At 38.7% G+C, this 24,321-nt stretch overlaps 1 protein-coding gene across 1 annotated transcript in view; it reads left to right on the forward strand.

Moving 5' to 3' along the window:
- The window catches only part of COL19A1 (collagen type XIX alpha 1 chain), a 309,028-nt gene that overhangs the window by 214,219 nt on the left and 70,488 nt on the right, over positions 1–24,321 (forward strand). The window contains exon 17 of the mRNA XM_029943181.1: positions 17,694–17,744. Coding sequence (XP_029799041.1) covers positions 17,694–17,744 — 51 coding nt within the window. The remainder of the gene's footprint in view (positions 1–17,693; positions 17,745–24,321) is intronic.

The following is a 24,321-nucleotide window of genomic DNA, read 5'->3' on the forward strand; positions in this document are numbered from 1 at the left end:
ATATTAATTCATATCTTAAGAAAACAAGCTTACCAAAAAAAATCAACTTGCCCCTAATTTTCATTGCTTCACCAGTTCACAAACATTATTTAACACCTTCCATGTACCTAATACTCTGTTCAGAGCTGGGCTTGCAGACAGGAAAAATGTATTGTCCTTGCCCTTTGCAGATTCAAGTTTAGTTTACAGAAATATGAACAAAGAGAGAGAATTAGAAAAGATAATGGTAGAGATGGTTTCCTTTAGGAATTGACAACTGGGACATAAAAATCAAACCTTAAGAAAAAGAAGGAATTCCTTCCAGTTACGGCATGAATGAACCCGGAGGACATTATGCTAAGTGCAATAAGCCAGTCACCGAAGGGCAGAGACTGCACTGTCCCACTTATCTAAGGTACTTACAGTAGTCAAATCGGAGAAGCAGAGAACACAGCAGAGGTTGCGGGGGGCCGGGGGAAATGAGAGTTGCTATTCAATGGGTGCAAAGTTTCGGTTATGCCAGATGAGTAAGTTCTCGAGATCCGCTGTGCAGCATCGTGCCGTAGAGTATGGCACACAGTATCGTGCGTTGAGAAGTCTGCCAACGGTGTATGTGGAGCTCATGGTGGATGTTCTTACCACAGAAACAACAACAACAACAAACAAACAAGCAAAAGCACCTAAGGGACCCAAGGAAACTCTGGGAAATGTTGGATATATTGATTACCTTGATTGTGGTGATAGTATCACAGGTGTTTTCATTTGTCTAACCTCATTGAATTGTACACTTTAACTATGGTCAGTTCTTTATGTATCCGTTATACCTCAATAAAACTGTTGAAAAAAGAGTTGAACAGGAATTGTCCAGCAAAACAAATAGAAGGAGAGGAGAGAGAGCAACTGAGTATTGCTGACAGAGGAAATCAGCCAGAGGCAAAGCACAGAGCGCTGCAGTTCTCTGAGATCTGGTGCACTAGGCCAGCGCTGGCCAGTCAGGCCCTGGCAGGGTCCTGGTGAACCTCACATGAAGCTACGAAAACGCGTGAGGAGTTCTAAGTGGAGAATCCCGTGGCCAGATTTCATTGATGGGTCCCTTTGAGGGGCAGGTGTGGGAGGGTTGGGTTGTTGAGCACACACAAGGTTCACTGTGGCTATCATAGTATTCACTGTTTTTTAATTATCAATAGAATATTTTTTTAATCTCTGTTAGGATGTTCCCTGGAGCTATTTGTATTTTATTACAGTTTATATATAGCTTGAGAGATATCCCCATTTATTTATGGACATATTTAGATCAAGATGTTATTGTTTTTCATTTATTTGTCATTAACAGCATTGTGCCTTATGTGAAATGAACCCTACTTCACAGCAGGAAGGAAGGTAATAAGAGAAAGAAGGAAAGGTTGGTCAAGACTAAAATCTTTCTAATTGAGGTAGGAGATGGTGTATGACTCACCCTAGTGGCTTGCATGTGAGGTTCCTGAAGCACGTGTTAGAATGTCTCATTACAATATGAAATATTTTTAAAATCTTAATTTTATCTCTCTTATCAAGAATAATTAAATACTATGTAATATCCCTCAGGTGAGTGCATAGTATGCAATTTTAGCATATATGTGTGAGCAATTAGCCTCTAGAAAAGTTAGGCAGAAAAAACTACTCTGATCAATGTGATTGTCTAAAAAGAACCACGGATGCAGGGATCCTTTGATAACAAGCACACTTTGCTCAATTTCTTCAAGAAAATATTTTTCCCTTTGGGGTTTTAGAGATGTTCCAGAAATCAAAGGTAGTGTTGGTATTTAAAGGAATGTCAATGAGGATTTAAAAAAATACAACTGAGAAAAATCTCTAATGGCCTGCAGCAACTCAAATAATTAAAATATTTAACCAGTCCTTCTACTTGCAATTTTTTGTTCTGAAGCCAAATTTGTATTTTCTCACTTTCTTAAGAAGCATTTTTACCAGAAAGATAAGTTGTTTATGAAGAATATTTTCCCACAATTTTCCATTCAGCATATAAAGGACAACCATTTTCGCCCTCAGAGAATACCTTTCCTAGGGGAAAATATTGTAATAATGGAATATTTACTAAAAATAGATCTATTGAAAGACTGTTACTAAATTGTGTTTATGAATTAGTGTTTCATCAAAGTTATATATATCACTCCAATTAGTTCCCCTATTTTAAAGTAACTGTTAACTCTCTTTGGGGAAGATTTAGTTGAAGTTTACACACATGTAATCTGCCTCTACTAAGATTATTCTTGATTAAAATGCTTGTCATAGAGGAGCAACTAAACTGGATAACAGAGTTAGCCACAAGAGGAACATATTTTTTGTAAAATATTAGTCCAATTTCCAGGTAACAGGTAGAGCCAATCCTCCCTATGCAAAGGAAAAAGTTCTCAAATCCACACAAGTAACTTCCACCATCTTGTTTCAGTGACTACTCTTCATTGGAGGCAAATCATTAAGTAGAGATGTCTTGGATTGATAATACCTGCAAATACACTATGCTTGAGAGCAGTTTTTCAGGGAAACATGAGAGCACTAAGTATCTCCCAAAGGAAATAACACTAACTCCTGAGGAAACCGTTCAAAAGAGAGAGATGGATCAGGAGAGTTTATGATATAGTACTTGCTCTGCATAGGTTCTCCACTGTCCATGCCATATGTGATCCTCACAACTATGATGAGATGTAGAAACTGTCCCATTTTATAATAGGATAAAGGATGCTTAGAAATATCCAGTAATGTAGCCAAGATCATACAAGCCTAAGTGGGGGAGCCAGAAGTGAGACACAGGAGCTAGTGTCTAAACCCGCCTTTATTTCATTGGCTCACAGGTGTGAAAGACAAGCTTCTAGTTTACACTCTGACTAGGATCAGCCTTACTCAAACATTATATACACAGAACATGGTTGGGTATTCTGCTAATTCACAGTACTGCGGTGCCTCAGGACAGCAGGATAGTGTAAGAAGATAGCGAGGAACCAGCCCTTCTCACTAGTGTGTCCTCAGACAATTCACTTAACATTTCCATGTCTCCGTTTCCTTTTCTATAAATTTGAAATGATAGCACGTGCCTCATCAACTTCTCACACTTGCTCGGAGAAAGGAAAGCAGTGCCATGTACGTGAAGATGTTTCTTGTAAATGAAAAGGTCTAGGTATGTGTAACTGAGATCCATTCCTATTATTCTGAACATCCATTCATACCTATAGTATTGTAGATTGAAGAGATTATCTTGAATCTGCAATTGAACCAGCACATTTTTCCTTTTTCCAAATTTCCCAAAATCCAGTTAACAAAAATGTGAATTTCTCTCACTGACTTACTAAAATAAAAGATCGTGTGCTCTACATACATAGATAAGGAATGCTTATTCTGCATATGTAAATTTATTCATGAAGAGTTAGATATGAAAGGTACTCACAGTCAGATAATAATAACTACAGGGTCTAAGTATTCAGTGGTGTTTTTTCCTTTCTGATTCACAGCCTCTTCTTTGCTGGTGAGACTTGTTCATCCATGATCTGAGCTGTTGCATTTTATTAGTCTTGATGTTCTCTAAGTCTCAATTACTATCCCTCACACTCTAATAAAAATTTCTCTTATTCTTTAAAACCAGTTGTCTGCATAGCATAAGCAATGGAAAATAGTGGCCTTGTGTTATGATAATGAGACTTGGAAAGTCTCAAGACTTGAAATGCCTTCGTTTATTCAAAGTATTCTGGTTTTTAGTTCCTTTAGAAAAGAGAGGAAAGCAGCTGGAAATGAGGCGGAGCAGGAGGGAAAGCAGGAGAATTTAACTAATGAGCCATTAAAGGAAGTATGTATTAGCCCACCCATTTGACATTAACTTTGCTTCTCATTCATCATCACTGTAAAAGTGTTTATTAAAAACCACATTAATTTTAAAATGTGTTATTATTTCTTTCTGGTACAGGCAGGGTTCTTCATTCCCTTTCATTTTTTTTCTGGCATTGTTTTTGTGCATTGTTTCATTATTGCAGTGTGAGAATGGAGCAGTGGGCTCAAATGTGTCACATTTCAGTGCATAGCAATTTATGTTGAAAACAAAGGCAAGGAATCTGTAACATGGGGCAGCAGCTCCCTCTACTGTTTCCACTGGAAAAGCTCTAAGCAAACAAGGTCACTTCATAGCCCTTAAACGATGTCCAGGCTATGGAATTTTTTGTGTTTGAGGCTTTAATATAAGTCTACATCATTTTCAAAATTATATTCAGGGTTTTTTTTTTTTTGCAATTTATGCTTATCCTGTACTTTAAAAACAAATGCTATGTTATCCACAGTCACTTTCAATATGAACTTGACACTCTTGAAGTAAAAACCCTTAGCTCATGGATATCTAAAATGTCCATGTATTGTAAAATGCTGATAAAACTCTACAGTGATCATTTCCTGGGAGCTGACTTCAATGAAATTCATGCTTCTTTTCTAAAACAGCAATATGATTTAAAGCAAACAGCCATGTTATTTCTGTTTTCGTTTTAACTTCAGCATAGAAGAACTTCTTTTACCTTGAAAGCATGGGTCATTGCACAGTTTGAAGGTTACATTTATACTGCCTTATACAGAGTTAGAAGTGCAGATTAAGGTGTAATATTGAATTCTTTTACTCAACAAATACTTACTGATCATCTATCACATGTGAGTCACTATTATAAACATTGAGCATACAGTAGTTTAAAAAATTCATAGTGGGGTTCCTGGGTGGCTCAGTAGGTGAAGCACCTTACTTTGGCTCAGGTCATGATCTTGTGGTTCTTGAGTTTAAGCCCCACATCAGGCTCTGTGCTGACAGCTCAGAGCCTGGAGCCTGTTTCGGATTTTGTCTCCTTCTCTCTGCTCCTCTCTTGCTCTCACTCTGTCTCTCAAATATAAATAAACATTAAAAATTTTTTAATAAAAAATACATAGCAACAAACGAACAAGCTGCAGACAAGCCCTGCCTTCAGAAACTTACTCTGTGTTGTGTATTGGGGGTAACTATGGTTAGCAAGCAAGTCAACAGATAGACAAAGCCATTTCAGTTTACGGAACAAGCGGGACAACGTGAGAGTGGTTTAGGAGAAAGTTGTTACTCTAGTGAAATTGGTCAAGGTGGCATCTCTGAGCATTTAGATGATGTTACTTGAGAGGAAGCATCCCATTTTAGGGTCAGAGCAAGCAAGAGCGATCCAACTAGGAAGATGAGGAGTTCAGAGGTGGGAATGTGCTTGATGTATTTAAAAAACATAAAGGAGCTAAGAGAAAAATAGTGCCAGAAAAGGTTTGGAGGTGAATGACGTCAGTGTGTAGGGCCTTGTGAGGGTAGAAGCAGGTGAGTGGGATGGGGTAGGAATGAGAGGCAAGGAAAACAGCCAACCATCACATCTCCCTTTTTTAAGTCTTGGAATGTGCATTTTTATCTGAGGTGATTAGATTTTTATTTGACTCCGATAAAATTGCTTTTCCTAACTGATAATTCTAGAGGTAACATCATTTTTAGTCTTTGAGTGGCCTGGGAATAGAGTTGTTCGCCGAGAGAACACAAGAAAACTGATCAACTTCACAGTAGCCCATTTAATTTCAGTCTTGCCTGAATCCAGTAGATACCGTATTTTTCATTAAAGACGGAGACTCTCTTTACATCTAAGTCAGTCTTCCTTTTTCTCCACAGCTAGACCTGATGCTTCTTATGTGGTAGTTTTGGAGTTGGGTCAGATGAGTAATCACAGCAATGAAAATATATGCCCTCAAAACTTCATGTTCTAATGGCTTTCTGCATCTGTACCCCATTATCCATCACTCCCCCCAGTTTTTAGATCTTCCATCTCTAACTTTACCTACTATGTACCAAGAACTCAAGGTGCAAAGTTATTCTTTTCAGCATATAGCAAGGCCCCCCTGTAAAACACATTAGTACCCCAAATTCTGGACTACTGAATAAAGTGGGTGACAAGAAATATCTGATTTAAAACATTTAACTTCTGGTTAAAACACCCTATATGTAACTATATACATTTTGAGGCTCATCCTGTTTACATGGGAATCCAGTTCATATTCTTAACATCCCTTTAAGAAACCTTGAACTGATCAGGGTTTTATCATGTGTCTCAGTTTTCCTTTCAGCAAAGAACCTCAGTCTCTTTGGTCTATTAAATGGCTAAAGGCCATGTACTATAATGACAATCTCTTCAGAGAAAATGAACCTAACCATTTATTTGAGTCAATGGGAATAGTAATTTCACTTCTTAATAAAAATAAGATGACTTCCTCAGATTTAAAAATAAAGACACATAAAACCTATAAAATAGAGTCAGACATGGCCAGTTAATCATTTTTATTACCACTTGTCCCCCCTTACGGTCATGGTCCCATGGTCCCAGCTGTTGCCACATTGCTAAAATTCCAGTGTCACCTTGTGTGGCCACAGATTACAGACTTGCATGTGAGGCAGCTGGGGTTTTCAGGTTGAAAATTTGAAAACTAGCACTTGGGTTCAATTCCCCAATTACTTCTCTTTTTCTGTCCATACCAACAGCAGCAGTAGGACATTATTAGCCACTTCCTGACTTCCTATGTTTTTTTACTAATGACACCTACAATCTGTAGGAAAAGGATTTTATCTTCTTATAGCCACTGACTTTTCTCAACTTGGATCATGTTATTGAAAGCAACTATTAAGACTTCTGAATTGACAGGCATTATGTATTGCAACGATGGGAAAAAACCGTGATGTCCTTGTTACATGTCACTACACTGGTTATTAGTTGAGGCACTACATGGATTAAGCATCATTTCTTTGTGGTGGATGAACACTAAGGTTTTAATAACTCTGATGGTCTACTGAGAGATATTCAGAAGGGAAGGCTTGTTTCCTGAATAATCTCATAGCTTGTATTTGATGATATTTACAAAAATCATCTCCATAAAGTATTTAATTTTATCACTGTGTAACTCTGTGAAATAGGCAAGAAAAGATTATCTCCATTTTAGCAATAACACTCTTGGGAAATAGGGGCTTAGCTAACTTCATGCAGTCGGTTTTCTCTGCACAGCTACTACTAGTAGAAAACTGTTTGGGTCAAAGATGATTAGAGAAGCAACACATTTTCTTTCTTTTTTTATGTTTTTATTTATTTTTTTGAGAGAAGGAGAGACAGCATGAGCAGGGGAGGGTCAGAGAGAGAGAGAGGGAGACACAGAATCTGAAGCAGGCTCCAGGCTCTGAGCTGTCAGCACAGAGCCTGACACGGGACTCAACCCCACGAACTGTGAGATCATGACCTGAGCCGAAGCCGGACACTTAACCGACTGAGCCACCCAGGCGCCCCACGTTTGAGTTGAAATTAGAGACTACAATCACATCAAAATGGGACCCAAAGATTGTTCATTTTGCTTTTTGCCAGACTGTCCAGAATGTCCCCAACTATTTGAATTTTGCACGTGCTCTCGGCCTCTGTGTAACTTGGCAGTGTATAAGCCAGTGCCATCAGCCTGGTTATCTTAAGTCCCAGCAGTTTGCCTTGGAAATCACATTTTCTCTGCTCAGGAAGTGTTGTCATTCTACCAGCATTTTTAAAGAGAGTAAATGTTATCACTTAATTACAGTAAACGAAAACTCAAAGCATTGATAGGTGCAGGCTGTGTCAACCAGCTTCCCTTCTGGTTTGGAGGCATACAGGGGGATTCCTGAGGTCACACAAAGGGGTGGAGGCACACTTATCCTCCAGATCTGGTTTTTGCTGGGGGTGAGCTTTGGGGACGCCACTGGATATAAATAATTTGTTTCACACACCTCCATTCTTACTAGTTTTCATACCCCTGTGGTTTATATCACCTTGTGCTGGGTCAATGATGTTGTTCCTGTGGGGTGGCAAGCCACTCTCAAGATTCCTGCTGCTCCTGATATTGCAGGGAGCTGACAAATGATATTTTTCCTCTTGCAGGACATACTGCGGAGAGATGAGTATGAAACATTTTATGGATGGATAAGCAGAATAGCAGTGTTAGGGGAGGAATCATTATTTTTCTAACCATCATGCCACAGAAATCAGTCAAAAATGTCCCATACTATCAACAATGCAGCGGGCTTTATGCCAATTAGATTGAATTGTTTCACGGTATCAGGAAAAATAAGCTCCTTTGAAAATGATTTTTGTCTCCCTTGGAAAATAAAGTGTTAAAAACTTATGAGCTTCATAGCATAATTTAGAAAATCTGCTTTTATGAAATGGGTTAATTATACCCATTGAGCGCATTCACTGTCACAGTCTCACCCTCCCACTCTTGTTCCAAAATGACAAGTAAAACCAGGGACTGTGCAATTTTGGAAAACAATCAGGTCACATATTGAGTATTTTGCTTATTCATACAACCATAAACTGCCTATGCTTGAGTTCCCTCAATTACACAGCTCAGTATGCAGGCCAGAAGAGACAAACCCAGCTCAAGTGAGCACTTCCTGGAAGACACAGAGGAATGAGTTTGAAAAATGTCCAAAGTGGCAGATGTGAAAAATTCCCATTCAAGATCCAGAAGCTGCTTTTGCTGCAATTCCTCACCTGTTAATCACACTGCTTCTGAACTTCTGAACCAGAGATGCTGGCAATATCTTAGATTGAGACACTTAAGAGCTATTGATCTTTCAAAGTATGGTGCAGGTATCTGCCACTGTGGTGGGGGAAACTGGCTGAGGCAAGAGAAGATCATGGATCACAGTGCTGTTCAGAATTTCCAGAGATTCACCAAGAATGAGCATGTGGCTGCTGGCTTCTAACAGAAGTATTGCTTTTGTTAGAGGAGGTCCCCAAAAGATGTCTTTGATGAAGTGAATTGTGGTGTCACTTAATCCTTTAGATATCAAGAATGCTAATACACAGATTTCTCTTCCACAACAACTACAATAGCACTATTGTAGTCTTATTTAAAGGGTATTTCATTTTCTCTACTAAGTGTGACAACTTTCCCATGACTGTTCTTCAGTGCAATTTCACACTCATAAGAATTTCAGCCTATCTAAATCATCCCCAACCAGTATTACTCTCCTGGTTGGTCTTTTTTGCACTAACTACAACCATTTTTTATTTTCTTTTTCTTCTATCTCATGAGTGCTCCGACTCTTTATCCCTCATTTGGTGTCATTTGAATTTCAAAAGTTATTTAAGAGGTGACTAAATGGCTCAGTGCATAAGCTTCGACTTGATTTCAGCCAAGGTCATGATCTCCATTTCAGCTCAGGTCATGATCTCAGCGTTCTTGAGATGGAGCCCCCAGTCCCTGTCAGGCTCTGATTTTCTTGGGACTCTCTCTCTCTCCTTCTTTCTCTGTCACTCCCCTGCTCGCATTTATGCTCTCCTAAAATGAATAAATAAACGTTTAAAAAAAGTTATATAAGATGATGTTTACCATTGCAAACTTCCCCCTCCCACCCCCCAGAAATCACCCTCTCTTTCTCTCTCTCTGATCTAAGCCCTCCATGATTTTAATATTTCTTATGTTTGCATGTCGTTTCTCTCTCTTCTCCTTACCCTTCTTCCAGTCTGGTCACTTTCCTCTTGATCTCTTCTTGTCATCCGGATCTTTGAAAATGTGTGTCAACAGCATGTCTCAGAGCTCAGTTTGCTTGGCGCTTACTGATTCTGTATCTTGTTAAGGGACTCTGTGATGTTTTATCATTGAATTCCCTACTCGATTCTTTTAACCAGCTTTAAGATAATTGATATTTATTTTCCTATCTGGCATCCCTCTCACTGTGGGGCAGATAAAGGGAAGAGTTAAAATATCAAAGCTATGAGGTCAGGCTGACCTGGAGCCTGCTCTTATCTCCTAGGTGTGTAACCTTGGGTAAGATCATTAACCTTTAGTGTATGTACAATAAGGATAATGCCTACCTCACTGGATTGTCGTAAGAACAAAATGCAATAATATATGTACCAGCCACAGTTACTACTTTCAAAGCATAACTATTTTTATTTATTAATAATATTATTATTAGTTCATTTTATCTTTGCCATCTGCTTATTATTTCATCTTTTTTCCCTTATATTTCGCCCAGCTCCTACCATTTCTGAAGGGAAAGTGTTGATACTCTCCCCAATTCATGCATTATCATTCTTATGTAATGTTTTCTTCTATCTGCTTTGCTCCTCTCCTGTTTTTCTCTGTTCAGGTCTTTACAGAGTAAACTTCATTTAAGAATGTTAACCTAAATATATTCATTGACATATTTATCATCCAAAAAAAAACCTCAATATATTCAATATTCAGTGGGGATGAAAACATCTATTTAAGGATGAGGGCACTTTAGGGGCACCTGGGTGGCTCAGTCGGTTAAGCATCCGACTTTGGCTCAGGTCATGATCTCACGGTTCGTAGGTTTGAGCCCCGCATCGGGCTCTGTGCTGACAACTAGCTCAGAGCCTGAAGTCTGCTTCGGAGTCTGTATCTCCCTCTCTCTCTGACCCTCCCCTGCTTTCTCTGTCTGTCTCTGTGTCTCAAAAATAAATAAAAACATTAAAAAAGTAAAAAAAAAAAAAAAAAAGGATGAGGGCAATTTCAATTTCATGATTGTGTCTTTGTGTATTGGCCAAACAAATGATATACGTCCTGCTTAGCCTGAAGCTGGAGTTTTTCCAGAGCTTATTCTCACTGAGTCCTCACCTCTTATAATCAAAGTTAATCCTAACTCTTAATCCAAAAGAAGTAACTCCATTTCTCAGAACCATGTGCCAGAAAGCAAGAATCCTGGGCTGATGGTGGTATAACCAAAGAATTGGCCTTCAGGATCTTGATTCTCCCTTTTCTGTCCCCCTTTTTTTGGTGCCATCTTCTGTCCCAACTCCCCAGTTACTGTCCCCTTACTTCTTCCCTTCTATGCCCCATTCAACGTGCTCTCAAGAAATATTTAATAAATGACTCATGAAAATATATTAGAATGGAACAACTTTTAGACTTGGTTCTACCATTTGCTTATTGTGTGATATGGGGGAATCTCTCAGTTTTTTCATCTCATGAAGAATATAATAATACCCATTTCAGTTATTATAAAAATCAAATAAAATAGTGTGTTTTGCAATCACATTACCCTGCCATCCAAGAAAATACATGAAAACAAATTTAGAATTATACAGAGTTGGGAACTCCTAGGTGGCTCAATCTGTTACGCATTTGGCTCTTGGTTTCAACTCAGGTCATGAACTCACAGTTTGTGAGTTTGAGCCCTATGTCAGGCTCAAACATTTTTTAATAAAATAAAATAAATCAAACTTTCTCTATGAAGTTTAGGCATAAACCAGAAGAAGGTGACATATTTTTACCAATAAGAACTCCTCTCCAGGACCTTGAATTTTACCTACTACATCCTGTCTGTCTACCTTCCCATTGTAATCCCAAAGAAGAGAACTTGAGATATCTATGTTGAAATGTAAACATAGAATTAACACTTAGTGAGTCTTCTCCTGGCTTCAGAAATCATTATTTTGTAGTTTGAGAGTTTTCAGCAATTTTGAGGGGTGGGGGCTGAGGTGTTGATATCTCCTTACTAAAAATTTGTAGCAGAAACATAGCATTCTTAGAAAACTAACCCATTATAAAAATACAACCATGTAACTTACATGATTAAATCCTGAGAGACAATGAAAAAAATTTCATTTAGAGCAAATATTTAAGATAAATAAAGGTTCTGTGTTTAAAAGAAAGAGGAATTGATTTCCCAAATATTTTGTTTCTAAAGAGTTTTAATTGATTTTTCTCTCAGAGTTAGGATACAGCTTTCTATGTTGTAATTTGGGTCAAAAATCTACCCATACGCTTTTTTTCTACTTAACTAGAGCTCACTGCAGCTTTGTTTTCAATTATTTAGCCAGATTCTTAGATTAATCTAAATCTTTTGGCCCTGTCTTCTAGGAGTTTGGAAGCAGCAGACTTCTGCTAGTTTCACTACCATTTCTGACTGAAACCAAGACCGACAAGCAACGTTGCCTTTCCCCTCAAATTTTTTCTTGTAGAAATAAGAATTTTTTTTGTATCTTTTTAAAATTTTATTTGAGAGAGAAAGTGCATGCACGCACAGAGAAGGGACAGAGGGAGGGGGGAGAGAAAGAATCCTAAGCAGGCTCCACACCCAGTATGGATCCAACATGGGGCTTGGTCCCACAACCCTGGGATCATTCCTGAGCCGCAATTAAGTTAGGCACTCAACCGACTGAGCCACCCAGGCACCCCTTTTGTAGAAATAATAATTCTATTGAGTTAGACAAAACTTGGCAGAGAGAGGAAAAGTACTATGTACCACATCCCAAGTTATAATCAGATAAAAAAGATTAAAACTCCTTGTTTCATTCCAATTGGAAAGACAGAGGTACCCAAGCCCACATAATCAACGTAAATATGCTTTATATATATTAGGTTATATATGATATTGTAGATGGAACTGTATAAGAGAAAACATTAGCTTTTTCAGCGACTAGTGTATATTGAAATATGCGTCATCTTACCATTCCTATGAATGAGTTTAGGCTTCCTAATGATACATTTTTAACCAAGGGGAAAATAATTACTGTTCTCTGCTTTTTCTACCAGCCATTAGAAACTGAAAATATTTCTTGCAAATTAGCCCAAATGACTTTCAATAACAAGCCTTCTATCTGTTCTTACTGCAAAGCTATTTTTTAGCATGTTTTAAAGAGAGTTGATTAGTACAACTTTCTTCACAGAGGTTTTGGTATTTCAAAGGTTGTAACTGAAATTAATTGGAAACCCACAGGGCCAGAAGGCAGTTGTGTATAACCTGAAAATATGTATTTGTGAATCCTAATAAGAGATTGAACAGCACTGGTGCATGGAGATAAGTGGCATCCAGATGGCTCAAGAAGGCTTAGTCAGCAATTAGGAAAAACTAAGAGATGCTTTTAGAGAAAAGGAAAAAGGGAAAATGGTTCAGAAGGAAGGATTGGAGAGGAGAACGAGTTACTGTGGAATCATGTAGATTTTGATTCAGAACACTAGAGTGTAATGAAGCTGAATCGAAAGGTCTTAGTCCTGACTTGCATAGAGAGCTTACACCAAAGACCAGGGAAGGGTAGGAGGGTGGGAGGCAAAAGTAGAGTTCTTTGAACTCTGTGTACTACATGAACTGAAAAGTAAAAGTACAGCCAAAACCAACTCTGAAGAGTGTGGTTTTTAACACATTACTCTTCCTATCTTTCAAACTTTGGGAATCTGTAGCCAAAATCAAAATCTATGAAGGTGATGATAATGCAAATAGCTCATCATTTTCACACTATGCATTTGATGACACCGGTATAAGACATGATGCTTCATGATGTTTCACTGTTTTCCACCTCTAGCAAGATTTTAGAAAATAAAACAAAATAAAACTCTAAGTGGTATAAAGTATTGCTGAAAGTATATACTCCCAAATTGAATGCAGCATCAATTCACTTCACACCAGGTATGGTTCTTTTGTGACAGAGAGAGAAAGTGGGAAACATCAGGATCTCTGCCCATACCAGGTTTATAGACCTCTCAGATAATTACACATGAGCCCAGTTGGGTTCTGAACAAGTGTATCTCCCTGGAGTTCATGAGCACATTAAAGCTGCTCTGTAATTGTATACTCATCACATTAACCAAGATGTCTTGTATCTCCCAACCCAATACAGGTAGAGTGAAGCAGAGCTGCCTAAAAGATAGACAGGCATCATATAGATGTGATTTCTGTATGTCTACATGTAGGCCACTTTCATGAGCAAGATATTGGGACATTTTTTCTTTCCATAATTCTTCAAATGTTTTCCCTAGTGGAGTTGCTGAGAGTGTTAGCCAAGGCTAATATACCTTCCATAGCTAGCCTCCATTCTCCACTGGGCCTGGGTCATCTAAGCAACTCCTTGATGTGTCCTCATAAATGCAGATCTCAGAGTAAGTGACCTCTCAAGTGCCCTGGAGCGTCTACTAACACCATGTGGTGCCAGGAGACCTGTCACTTACAACAAGTCTTTAACTTCTCCTTCCTCAGAGTTGATTGATAGTCTGTAAGACTGACAGCTCTTACCAAACTTGGAAACAAATTTCTTGTTGGATCTTTGCCAACCATGCACTGTAGCAGAATAGAAAATAGGAAACTAGCATATCTCTTGGAGATGTGGCTCCAGGACAGCCAATTCCAAGACCCCAGGGTCTATATTGGTCTTCCAAAGTATGTAGAGAGTCACTCTCCACATTTTTATTCATGGTGTTTCTCTACAGTCACTATCCCCACATTGAGGTGATTTCTTTTTGCCAGTTCAGAACAACCCAGTGAGCCATTGCCATTTGACTGCAGTAAGGGCAGAAGTAGACTGCCCGAGGACTCTATACTGGAGTCCTCTTTCTGTCGCCTCAAGGTTTCTTTAGCCCTCAGGGAGAATTTTGTGTCAAGTATTGCCTTCAGGGTAGACTGTTAGCTGAAAATCTCTGTTACATTAAACCTGGAATCTGTGATACCCAGTCTATCCTACTGACTAAAAGAACAAGAAAGAAAATGTCACCATAAATACTCATCAGCAGATAAGGTAGTAGAACCTAAAACTTGACCCCATTTGGAGCACTACTTTGTGGATATGACATTTTATAGCAAGATTAGAACATATAAAAATGTGGAAGCAACTTTTATAGGTTTATTAATCCTTTGTATATCTGAATTATATTGTTCAGGCTTTTCTATTGGCCAAAGTCTCTGTTCAGTGAGTTGTGCTCTTGATTTTGTTTTAAGAGGGAGGAGCAGCACGGAACCCTCCTGCCCTGTCCCTAGTGGTGTGCTTGACAGTAAGATCAGGGTCCTGGATAAGGACTATGTTCTGGGTTTATGTAATACAGCTATACGCTGTGAGGAGATAACCAGGCTGTGAAAGAGCAGACCTAATTCTCACCCATTTTTATTCTTTTCTTTAAAAAAAAATTTTTTTTTTCAAAATTTATTTATTTTTGTGACAGAGAGAGAAAGAGTGTGGGAGAGGGACAGAGAGAGAGGGAGACACAGAATCCAAAGCAGGCTCCAGGCTCTGAGCTAGCTGTCAGCACAGAGCCCAACGCGGGGCTCGAACTCACAAACTGTGAGATCATGACCTGAGCCGAAGTCAGACACTTAACCCACTGGGCCACCCAGGTGCCCCTCACCCAATTTTTTCCATCCTATTATTTTTACTGTTCTCATCCATACTGCCACCTGTTCTGGGCCATGTAACCCCTACAATGCTATTCACTCTCCTGTTTATTTTTCCTTCCCTATTTTTGTCTTCCAGAGCCCCCTTTTGGAAGGCTCCCCACTTCTTATATCCTTTGACTAACCCCTCTCCCAACCTCTGCAAACAAAGATCATGTGCAATTTGATAATACCGTGGGTTGAAAGGAATTTGGGGGAATATTTAAGCATAATATTCATATCATGGGTTGCAAGAATGTATCAGGATAGATGGGAGATGCAAAGGATAGCTAGAGGGGCCCCCTTCATCTACATAGTGGGACTACCATCTAAAGACAGTGCTTCTGTCTTCCCCTCCTGCACTAATCACAGCATGGGCTCATAAGAAGTGCTAAGTACAAGTTCGGTTTGTTTGTTTTTTTCAATTTCAGTATGTTAAGTAGAACGTAGAAGAGTGATCACCCATGTACTCTGAGGCCCAGTCAACATGATAAAAAAAAATTACGGCCAAAATTATTTGAGGCTGAGAGTCTGCTCTCAAGTTAAGATAGGAGAGTAGATGAGAACTGAGTTTGGGTCCAGCTGCCTATGTTAAATATTAGCCCTGCCACTTAGCTGTGATGTGACCTTGAGCCGGTTAACAATTTCTAACCCTCATTTTCTGTATCTGTGAATTGGAAATAATGATGGTATGTACCTCTCAGTGTCACTGTAGGGATTAAATGAATTAATGCACATAAAATATCTGGTATAATGCCTGGCCCAGAAGAAGTCCTATATCAGTGTTTGCTATTCTTAGTTGATTGATTCTTCTGCTCCATTTGAGAGACTGTATTATTCTGCTATATTTGGGATCCCTAATTATTAATACATTCACCTAAGATGAATGTGTGCGAAGCTAAATTCACCCACCACATCACTGATCTTTGATTTAATTGGCCATATTATCGACACACATTCAACATTCATCAAATGCCTACTATGCATATGCCAATATATTACCAGTTGATGCTACTGCATATGCTAGCTAACATTTCTCCTTGACTCATTATATAGCTGCAGAAGGATCAATGTGTAAAGAATCTCATGTTTCCTGATTTTCAAGAATGAGTGTTTAGTTTGCATCTTCTAGGCTAGAAACTTTTTTTACAACTCTCAACCCAATTTTCCCTTCCCTCATTACTTTGTCGACCTGACCTAGAATACACAAAGCTGGCTGATGGAAAAAAAACGTGAAAAAAGTATAGTGCCATGAGAATTCTTTTCTGACATTAGCTCTGTTTTTATTTCAGCGAGGTAACAGCATCGTTCGTCTTTCCAATCATACTCATCTCTGTTACTCGTGAGGCCTATTATTTTCTCAAGAGTTATATCAACCTGCTTCCAGACATCCATCAGTACATCTTTGTGTCCTCTGCATTTAGTGACACAATACAAAGGTTCTACATTAGAAGAGATCGTCAGACACAAGCTGTTCATAAGGAATACCAGTCATAAATATTAACTGATGTTAATTTTTTAAGTATACTTAAGGTGTTGCCTCTATCAGTGAGTACAGCTAGTAATTGTTCCTTAAGATTTTCTTCACTTTTCAAAGTTTTTATTCCTTTTTACAGAAAATAATTTTTGTATAGCAGTGATGTTTGATCTGTTCAATCTTAATCTTTCATTGTGTTATCTTCTGAGGTAAAACGTAACGAACTTTGCCTCTGTAATATTTTCTCTCCTCTGAGGAGTTTTCCAGGTCTAGATGAAATATGCACCCTCTTTTCTGACATTGCTGACTCTCTTTCTTGGCTTGAACCACTTGATTTAAAATAATGCTAAGCTTCGTATATTCTTATGGCCCTCTCTCCCCAAAACGCAACCCCTGAAAACTCAGAGACTCTTCTCTTTCTCTATATGGAATTTTTAGGGACAGACAGATGTCTTCTTCTCCATCTACCTAAAGCTCAGCATAGTGCTTAGTGGACATTTCATGTCAGCTGAAAACTACAAGTGTTTCAATGTCTTAAGTCTGAGGTTTTTTAACAGGCCTCTTTTTCTGGCCTGAATGTCCGTGTGCAGCCATTTTTACTCAACTAATTAAGAAGAATAAAGTAATAGAAAAAATATTTTTCCCCTGTTTTCTAAGTTAACACATGGGCACACACTTTTATAATATATTGATCAAAGTGAAAAGTGTCAAAAATAAACTGAAGCTATGGCCTCTTCCCTGGAGAAGTTTTATGGGTGCAATATTTTTTCGTAAAGAATGTGCTGATGGCTGACCTTCTGGTAAAATGTTACACGTTCCCACCTAGGACCCCTCTTTGGATTCACGCAGGATTTAATCTTAAAGATACCTTTAGGAACCTGAGAAGCTAATACCCTTGTAATTCTCTATTAATTAGAATATTTGACTAAACATACTCTTCCGTTTTCTTAACTGGAAGATTTCAAGAATTCTTAGATACATTCTTTAAATTCACATTGTTCTGGTGTTTACATATTTATCTTTGATTTATTTCTAATACAGGGACCTCCTGGAATACAAGGAATACAACAGACTCTTGGGTATCATAACAAGGTATGTATATACACAGAGATGTTATGTAATCACGTATTGGGAAAAAGGAAACGTTTTAATTCCTAAGTGCTCAGACTTTGAAACACGATCGCATATACTTAATCTCTTTCTTCACTGAAAGGATGTTTCAAAAAAATGTATTTTGCTCACCATCTTTTTACAAAACCAGTATATTATTTTTATAAATTAAAAAATTACTTCCAAGTTTGCAAAACGTCATGCAAAAAACTGATGCAAAAACCATGTTTCACCATTGATACTGCCATATGTCCAGTTTCTCTCAGGGTAGAAATAGATTGCTTGCTGCCTTGAAGCTCTAGAAGCACAGTAGGTGATGGATTTCTTACCAAAACCAATCACTGCTGTGCAAAAACCTCCCGCAAACTTTTACGTACAATAGGCCAAGACTGGGAGTTTCCCACCTTTCAGAGAGGAGCCACTTCCCCAAGGTTTTTAAATTGCAATCAGGATAGATGGAATACTGACCTGGAGGTACCTGAGTAGCAGAAGGTAAGACAGTTTTACTCTCTGTTCTCCAAGGAAACACAACAGAGGGGTAAAAAGTGGGTGCTGGCAATAACGTAAGATCCAGAGACCTAAGTGAAACCATCAACTGACTCCTCATTTAATAACAAGTATTTGAGGTCTGATCACTCAGAGTGAGGCATTCTGTTCACTGACTAGGATCCCTTCTATTGTTGGTACTTTGTTGTGAATAATTGTGCCCCTACATAAAAACAAATTCAGGGACACCCCCCCTTCCTGTCTCTCCACTATGTTCTTGCTTTCCCTTTTTATAAATCCCTCTGACTGCTGTCATTCTTCTCTGTTTAAAAATCTCAAAGAGAGGCTATGTGCCAGCAAAGGCCCTGAAGATAGCAGGTGCTCAGAAAAATGTTTATTAAAAGATAAGCTAATTAGTTTTTAAAAATCCCAGTTCTTCTGTGATCAGATTGCACTCAACATAAAGACTGTAGAAAGTGTAGAAGGCTAGTTATACTTCCTAAGTGATCCTGTCTTATATTTTCTCATTCACTTAGATTTTCCAGGGAGTATTCTACTAGGAAGGATGTTTGGGGTATATTTTGTGATTCTTTATTAAACATTTTTTTGAATAGATCTATACCAGCTTTTTCAAAACATTAGGGCTTGGCACAAGTGGGAAAAATAGTAAAGCGTATCTAAAACTAATCAGTTAAAGTACAATGCTTTTCTGTAATGACATCTACTGTCACAAAATAGGATTTATCATAAACGCTTCAAAATAATGAGAATGAGTTGGCGCTGATGTCACAGTGTCAGCTAGAAAACTTCAAGAACACACTCTATTACTATCACCTTTGGTATAAAATTTACCAAGTTGCTACTCAGCTACTTAAATATTTGCTATCCCTTGCAAAACTTTTAAAGCTCATATCTTCACAGGTCTCCCAACACTACTTCTATATATAGTTTTATCTTGCTGATGAGTCAGTTTTTCCCTTAAATGAAGATATATGAAGCATTTATATTTTAGTCTAAAGTTGAGAATGTAAATTTTTTAACTTGAAGGTTATATTTCAAAAAAACAGGGACTGACCAGAGCAGACAAGTGGAGAGTCTTGCTAGTAGCAAACTTCGTAGTACTTTGACCAAAATAGCTCCAGCTCTGTATCCTAATTGCCTATACAGGACTGAGGCTCACATGTACTCAAAACGTGACTTTGAGGCTGGAACCTTCTGGTTACAGAAAAGAGACCATAGCTTTTCTTTCCCAAATGATGCATTATAACCACTTAGCATCAAAAGACTTTAGACCCTTCTGAGATTTAATGGAAGGTAACTTCCCAAAGACTTTACTCAGTTTCACTCTGAGAGTAGTTAGGGCTATATATATGAGCCCCCAGCAGAGAGGATGGGGGAGGAGGCCCACTTTCTCAGAACCTACACTGCCCAGTATTTCTGGATGTAACTCCTCCATCCTCACCCACAGCTCCGCAAAGGAAAGGGCCAAGTGTGCCACGAGGAGCGAGATGCATGTTTTCATTTAGCAGTGACTTCACCCACCTGCCTCTGTTTTGGATACTGAGGTGGTTTTTTTTGCAATTCATTGTATGCCTGATGATCTGGCTACAGCATAGGAGGGGGGGAAAGAGAGAGAGAGAGAAAGAGAGAGAGAGAGAGAAACATAAGTGAAACTTTCCTGGAGATTAAATAATGGACCATGTATTGAGACATATAAAGTAACATTTCAAGGTTAAAATAATCATCCCTTTTAAATTGGCATTGATTTATGTAATGTCTGCACTTGAGCCCTGGACCTCAGCAACCCAGCTCTCAGTCGTGCAGCCTGGATTCTGCTGAAGCAGCCACCCGTGGGAGGACGAGGAGCAGGTTACTCGGACACCCCTCGTTCCCATTCTCACTAGAAAAGTCCACAGTCCTGGGAATCCTCAAAGGCCAGGGAATTATCTTGCAGCCCCTGTACAGGAATTAGTCTTTTCGCCTATAGTTTTCCTTCTGTCTTCTGAAGGGAGAAGCTCAGGCATGAGAAACTGTGTCCCCTCACAGAACAAATCAAAAAGGGAATAGAGAAAAGGAAGTAAGAAATAGAGAGAGAAACTAAAGAGTAAGGTTGGGAAGAATATGTAAGTGTGTTTATGTGTATTTTTGCATGCCCACTTGAGGCTGCGAAGAATAAAAGGTAGAAGATTTCCCTCTCCATCACAAAAATAATTTACAAACAGCTGCTCCCACTCTGAGACTCTTTGCAGGAAGAAACAGTGCTGAGAATATTCTTCCCCTTAAGGAAAATCTGCTCACAATCCAGCAAACTGCTCTTCATTGTCTCCAACTCTGGGGATTTTTATTAAAACTTGATAGGCTCTGTCAACTGCTAAAGCCATCAGATCCAGAGCTTCTCACAACAGTCTAGATGGGGAAAAAAGTATTATGTGTGGAGGCCAAGAACGGGTGGATTTCACATCTGATATTGTTTTTAAAGATCCACATTGAAAATGCACAGTTGTGTGATCTTCCATCACCACACTCAGTGCGATTTGCAGAGAGCCTATCTCAGCTTTTGAAGATTGACACTGTGCCTCCCAGCAGCCAATTCTGGTGTTCACTTCTCTAAATTGTTGATCCAAGAAAACCAATTTGCTAGAAAAATAATCTATTTTTCTTTTGAGTGTCAAATCATAACTTCATTTTAATATCCACACACCAGAAAGGACAGAAACTCTTTCTCCAAAAATCAAACACTCAAGGTCTTTCCAAACAGGGAGTTAAAGCTAGCCATGGCCTAGAAAGTGAAGGCTTCCTCAGAGACACTGGAGGCAACCCTTCTGAGCTCAGAAGATTCAGAAATGAAATGTAAATCCTAACATCCTGTGTCTTCCTCCCTATGCACTGTCTCCTATGGTCCAACATATACATGCCCAGGTACATCCCCTTCTTTTCAGAGAATGCCTTCAAGTCACATGGGATAGCTTGAGTCTCCCACTTGCCTGACTATGGCTTCAAAAATCCCATTTATCATTTCCCATAAGAAAACAGAGGACAAGTTCCGACATCCACAAATTCTCTCTTTTTAAGTTTATTTATTTATTTTGAGAGAGAGAGAGGGAGCATGAGCCAAGGAGAGAGAGGGGAAGAGAGAGAGGGGGAGAATATCCCAAACAGGTTCCTCCCTGTCAGCACAGAACCCGATGCAGGCCTCAATCCCATGAACTGTGAGAACATGACCTAAGCCAAAATCAAGAGTTAGATGTTTAACCAACTGAGCCATGCAGGCACCCCTGACTACCCAAATTCTTGAAATGTCCAGGCAGATTAGCACGCCATGCCACAACCCTCATCACGTCACCACAGGAATTTTTAAATAAATACATTTAAAATGATGTAACTATTACATTTATTCAAAAGGTATATAAGAAACCATTCAAATAACATGGCTCCAATAATGCTAGATTCAGAAACACAAGGACTATGTCTCTTATTATTTCTGTAGAGCCAAGTAATTGTCTGGTGAAGTTAGCTTGGAGAAAGTAGAGAGCAAAATCTCACATGTCAATGCTGCTGAAGTTCAAGTTCAAATCTGCCTTGAGTATTATCCCAAGAATGGAGAATAGCTCCAGAGGCCACTGAAGATCCTTGATTAGATGGCTTTCCTTGTCTACGTATTGAATGAAGCAAACTTGTGGTGCTCTGGTGGGCAGTAAATAGCCCTGTTTTTCCTTGAGGTGTAAAAGCCACTAGAAAAAAAATCAAGATTTTAGAACAGTACAGCATATGGATAGAATAATATGAGCTGGTGCTATAGAGACCATTTTTCATCCCAGTCACAGCATCTCTGATAACCTGTAGGCTGTTGAGAGGTGTGATGGAAGAGGGATCCAAACCAAGAGGCTGTATTATAATATGCGGTCATCTAGATGCATGTTGGGGGTTCTTCTGTGCTACAATTCAAGAGCATGGGGCATCCCAATCCAAGAACCATTTCTGGATAACTCATGTCTTACACCAAAGCATGTTCCAGCTTCTCCGAAAATATCCTACCTTAAACACAGCCAGGGAGAGGTGCTGATGGGCTGTATACACTGATGGGCTTCATGTCCAAATGGCTAGTATTATCAGGAAAAGCCTCAAATTTATGTTTTATGTATATTGCATCTAAGCTACCTATCATTTTGGAACTGCTGATTCTTTATGTACATGTGTACATGTCTTCGTTTTCAAATAGGTCCTTGTAATAATTTACAGCTCAGGATTTTGAGAATACAATTTTTATTTTCAATTTAGACATTTCACATCAAAGTTAAATAGAAAAAAATGAGAATGTCTGTCACAAGATCAAAAATAACGGCAGTTATAAACTACTTGTTTTTGATTGGAGTAGTATGTGTAACATGGAAGGCATATTTGAAATGTCAAATTATAGTAACAGTGATCTGAATGAGTGCCTCTGTATATTTTTGTTGTTTAAATGTTCCCCTACTTTAGATGTGCCTAAGCATCTGACTCTTGATTTTGGCTCAGGTCATAATCTCATAGCTTGAATTCAACCTGCATCAGGATCTGCACTGACAGCATGGGCCTGCTTGGGATTCTCGGTCTCCCCCTCTCTCTCTACCCTTCTCCCACTTACACTCTCTCAAAAATAAATTAAAAAAAAATCCTCTACTTTCAATATTTTTCTATCAACACATATAGTTTATTTTGTTTTTAAGTTTATTTATTTTGAAAGAGAAGCAGAGAGAGGGAGAGAGAGAAAGGCAGCAAGCACGAGCAGGCTCTGTGCGGACAGCATGTGGAGCTCGATCCCATAAATGGTGAGAACTGAACCAAAACAAAGAGTTGGGCTCTTAACCGACTGAGTCACCCAGGCACCCCAACCCATGTATTTTAATAAAAAATTTTTTAATGGGAAAACACATAAATTAGACTTATAGGCTTATTTATTCAACATATATTTATTGAATGTTTCCTGTATGTTAGGCACTATAATAAAAATATTAGTTAAGTATTATGAAGGGAAACTACAGCATCCAATGACAAGATGAGAGGGGAACCTGTCTGAGAGACCCACAGAAGGCCTCTGTGAGTGGCATCTTCTAATAGTTGAGACCTGAGGGATGAGTAGTTGCTAACTGGACAAAGGGGCAAGGGCAGAGTAATGGCTTAAAGGATGAATTGGGAAATACCTTGGTCCATTTGAGAAGCTAAAAGAAGCTGTTCCAGATAGAAATTCTGAGGGAGAGCAGTGGCCACCATGATCCTGGAGAGGAAAATGAGTTCAGGTCATTTTCTGGGACTTAGATGGCTTTATAAAGGTTTAGAAGGAAGCAGTTCAGAATCTCTCTCTGACTTTATATAGAAAAAGTAGGTGTGTGGGGAGCAAGAATAGATTACAGAATGCCAATTAGGGAACTACTGCAATAGTCTTGGCAGAACCTGACGATAGCTTTCTCGGAGTGAAGACAAGTAGTGTGAAGAGAAGAGACTTGGGGAGCAGAGGCAACTGGGCTGGATGACTGATAGGACTTGAGGAATAAGGAGGAGGACAATGTTAACAATGATACCCAGTTGAAGAAGGACGACTTCTATGGAAGGGAGAATTTTCATATTTTCTTTGTTCCTTGTTTTCTTTCTTTCCTTGGTTTTTTCAATTGTAAAATGACATTACCATGCATTTTAACTAGTAACTGTAGAAATAGATTAGGAAGAAGTCAACTGTTATTTCCCCACTTCTGGACTAATTAATGTTAACCATGTGATGTAATGCTCTCATCTTTCTCGTATGTATTATATTGTTATATTTTTTAATTTCAGTCTTGAACCTCTTGAATATGAATTTTTTTCTAGACTTTGTAAATGGATACAGCAAGTAGAAAATTTGATACATAAGTCAAAACTCAGAAGGAGATGTATGCTGGGTTTATAAAACTGTCCACCCAGTAGGCATGACTTTGAGTAGATAATGAAAGAAAATGCAAAATGCTAATTGATTCATGATGTGGTTTCATCTTAGCTTGGACAAACCATGCAGTATTTAATATATAGTAGCAGAATATTTACTATTGAAGCTTGAAAAGAT

This window comes from Suricata suricatta, chromosome 7 (assembly GCF_006229205.1).
Source record: "Suricata suricatta isolate VVHF042 chromosome 7, meerkat_22Aug2017_6uvM2_HiC, whole genome shotgun sequence".
Classification (NCBI taxonomy): Eukaryota; Metazoa; Chordata; class Mammalia; order Carnivora; family Herpestidae; genus Suricata; species Suricata suricatta.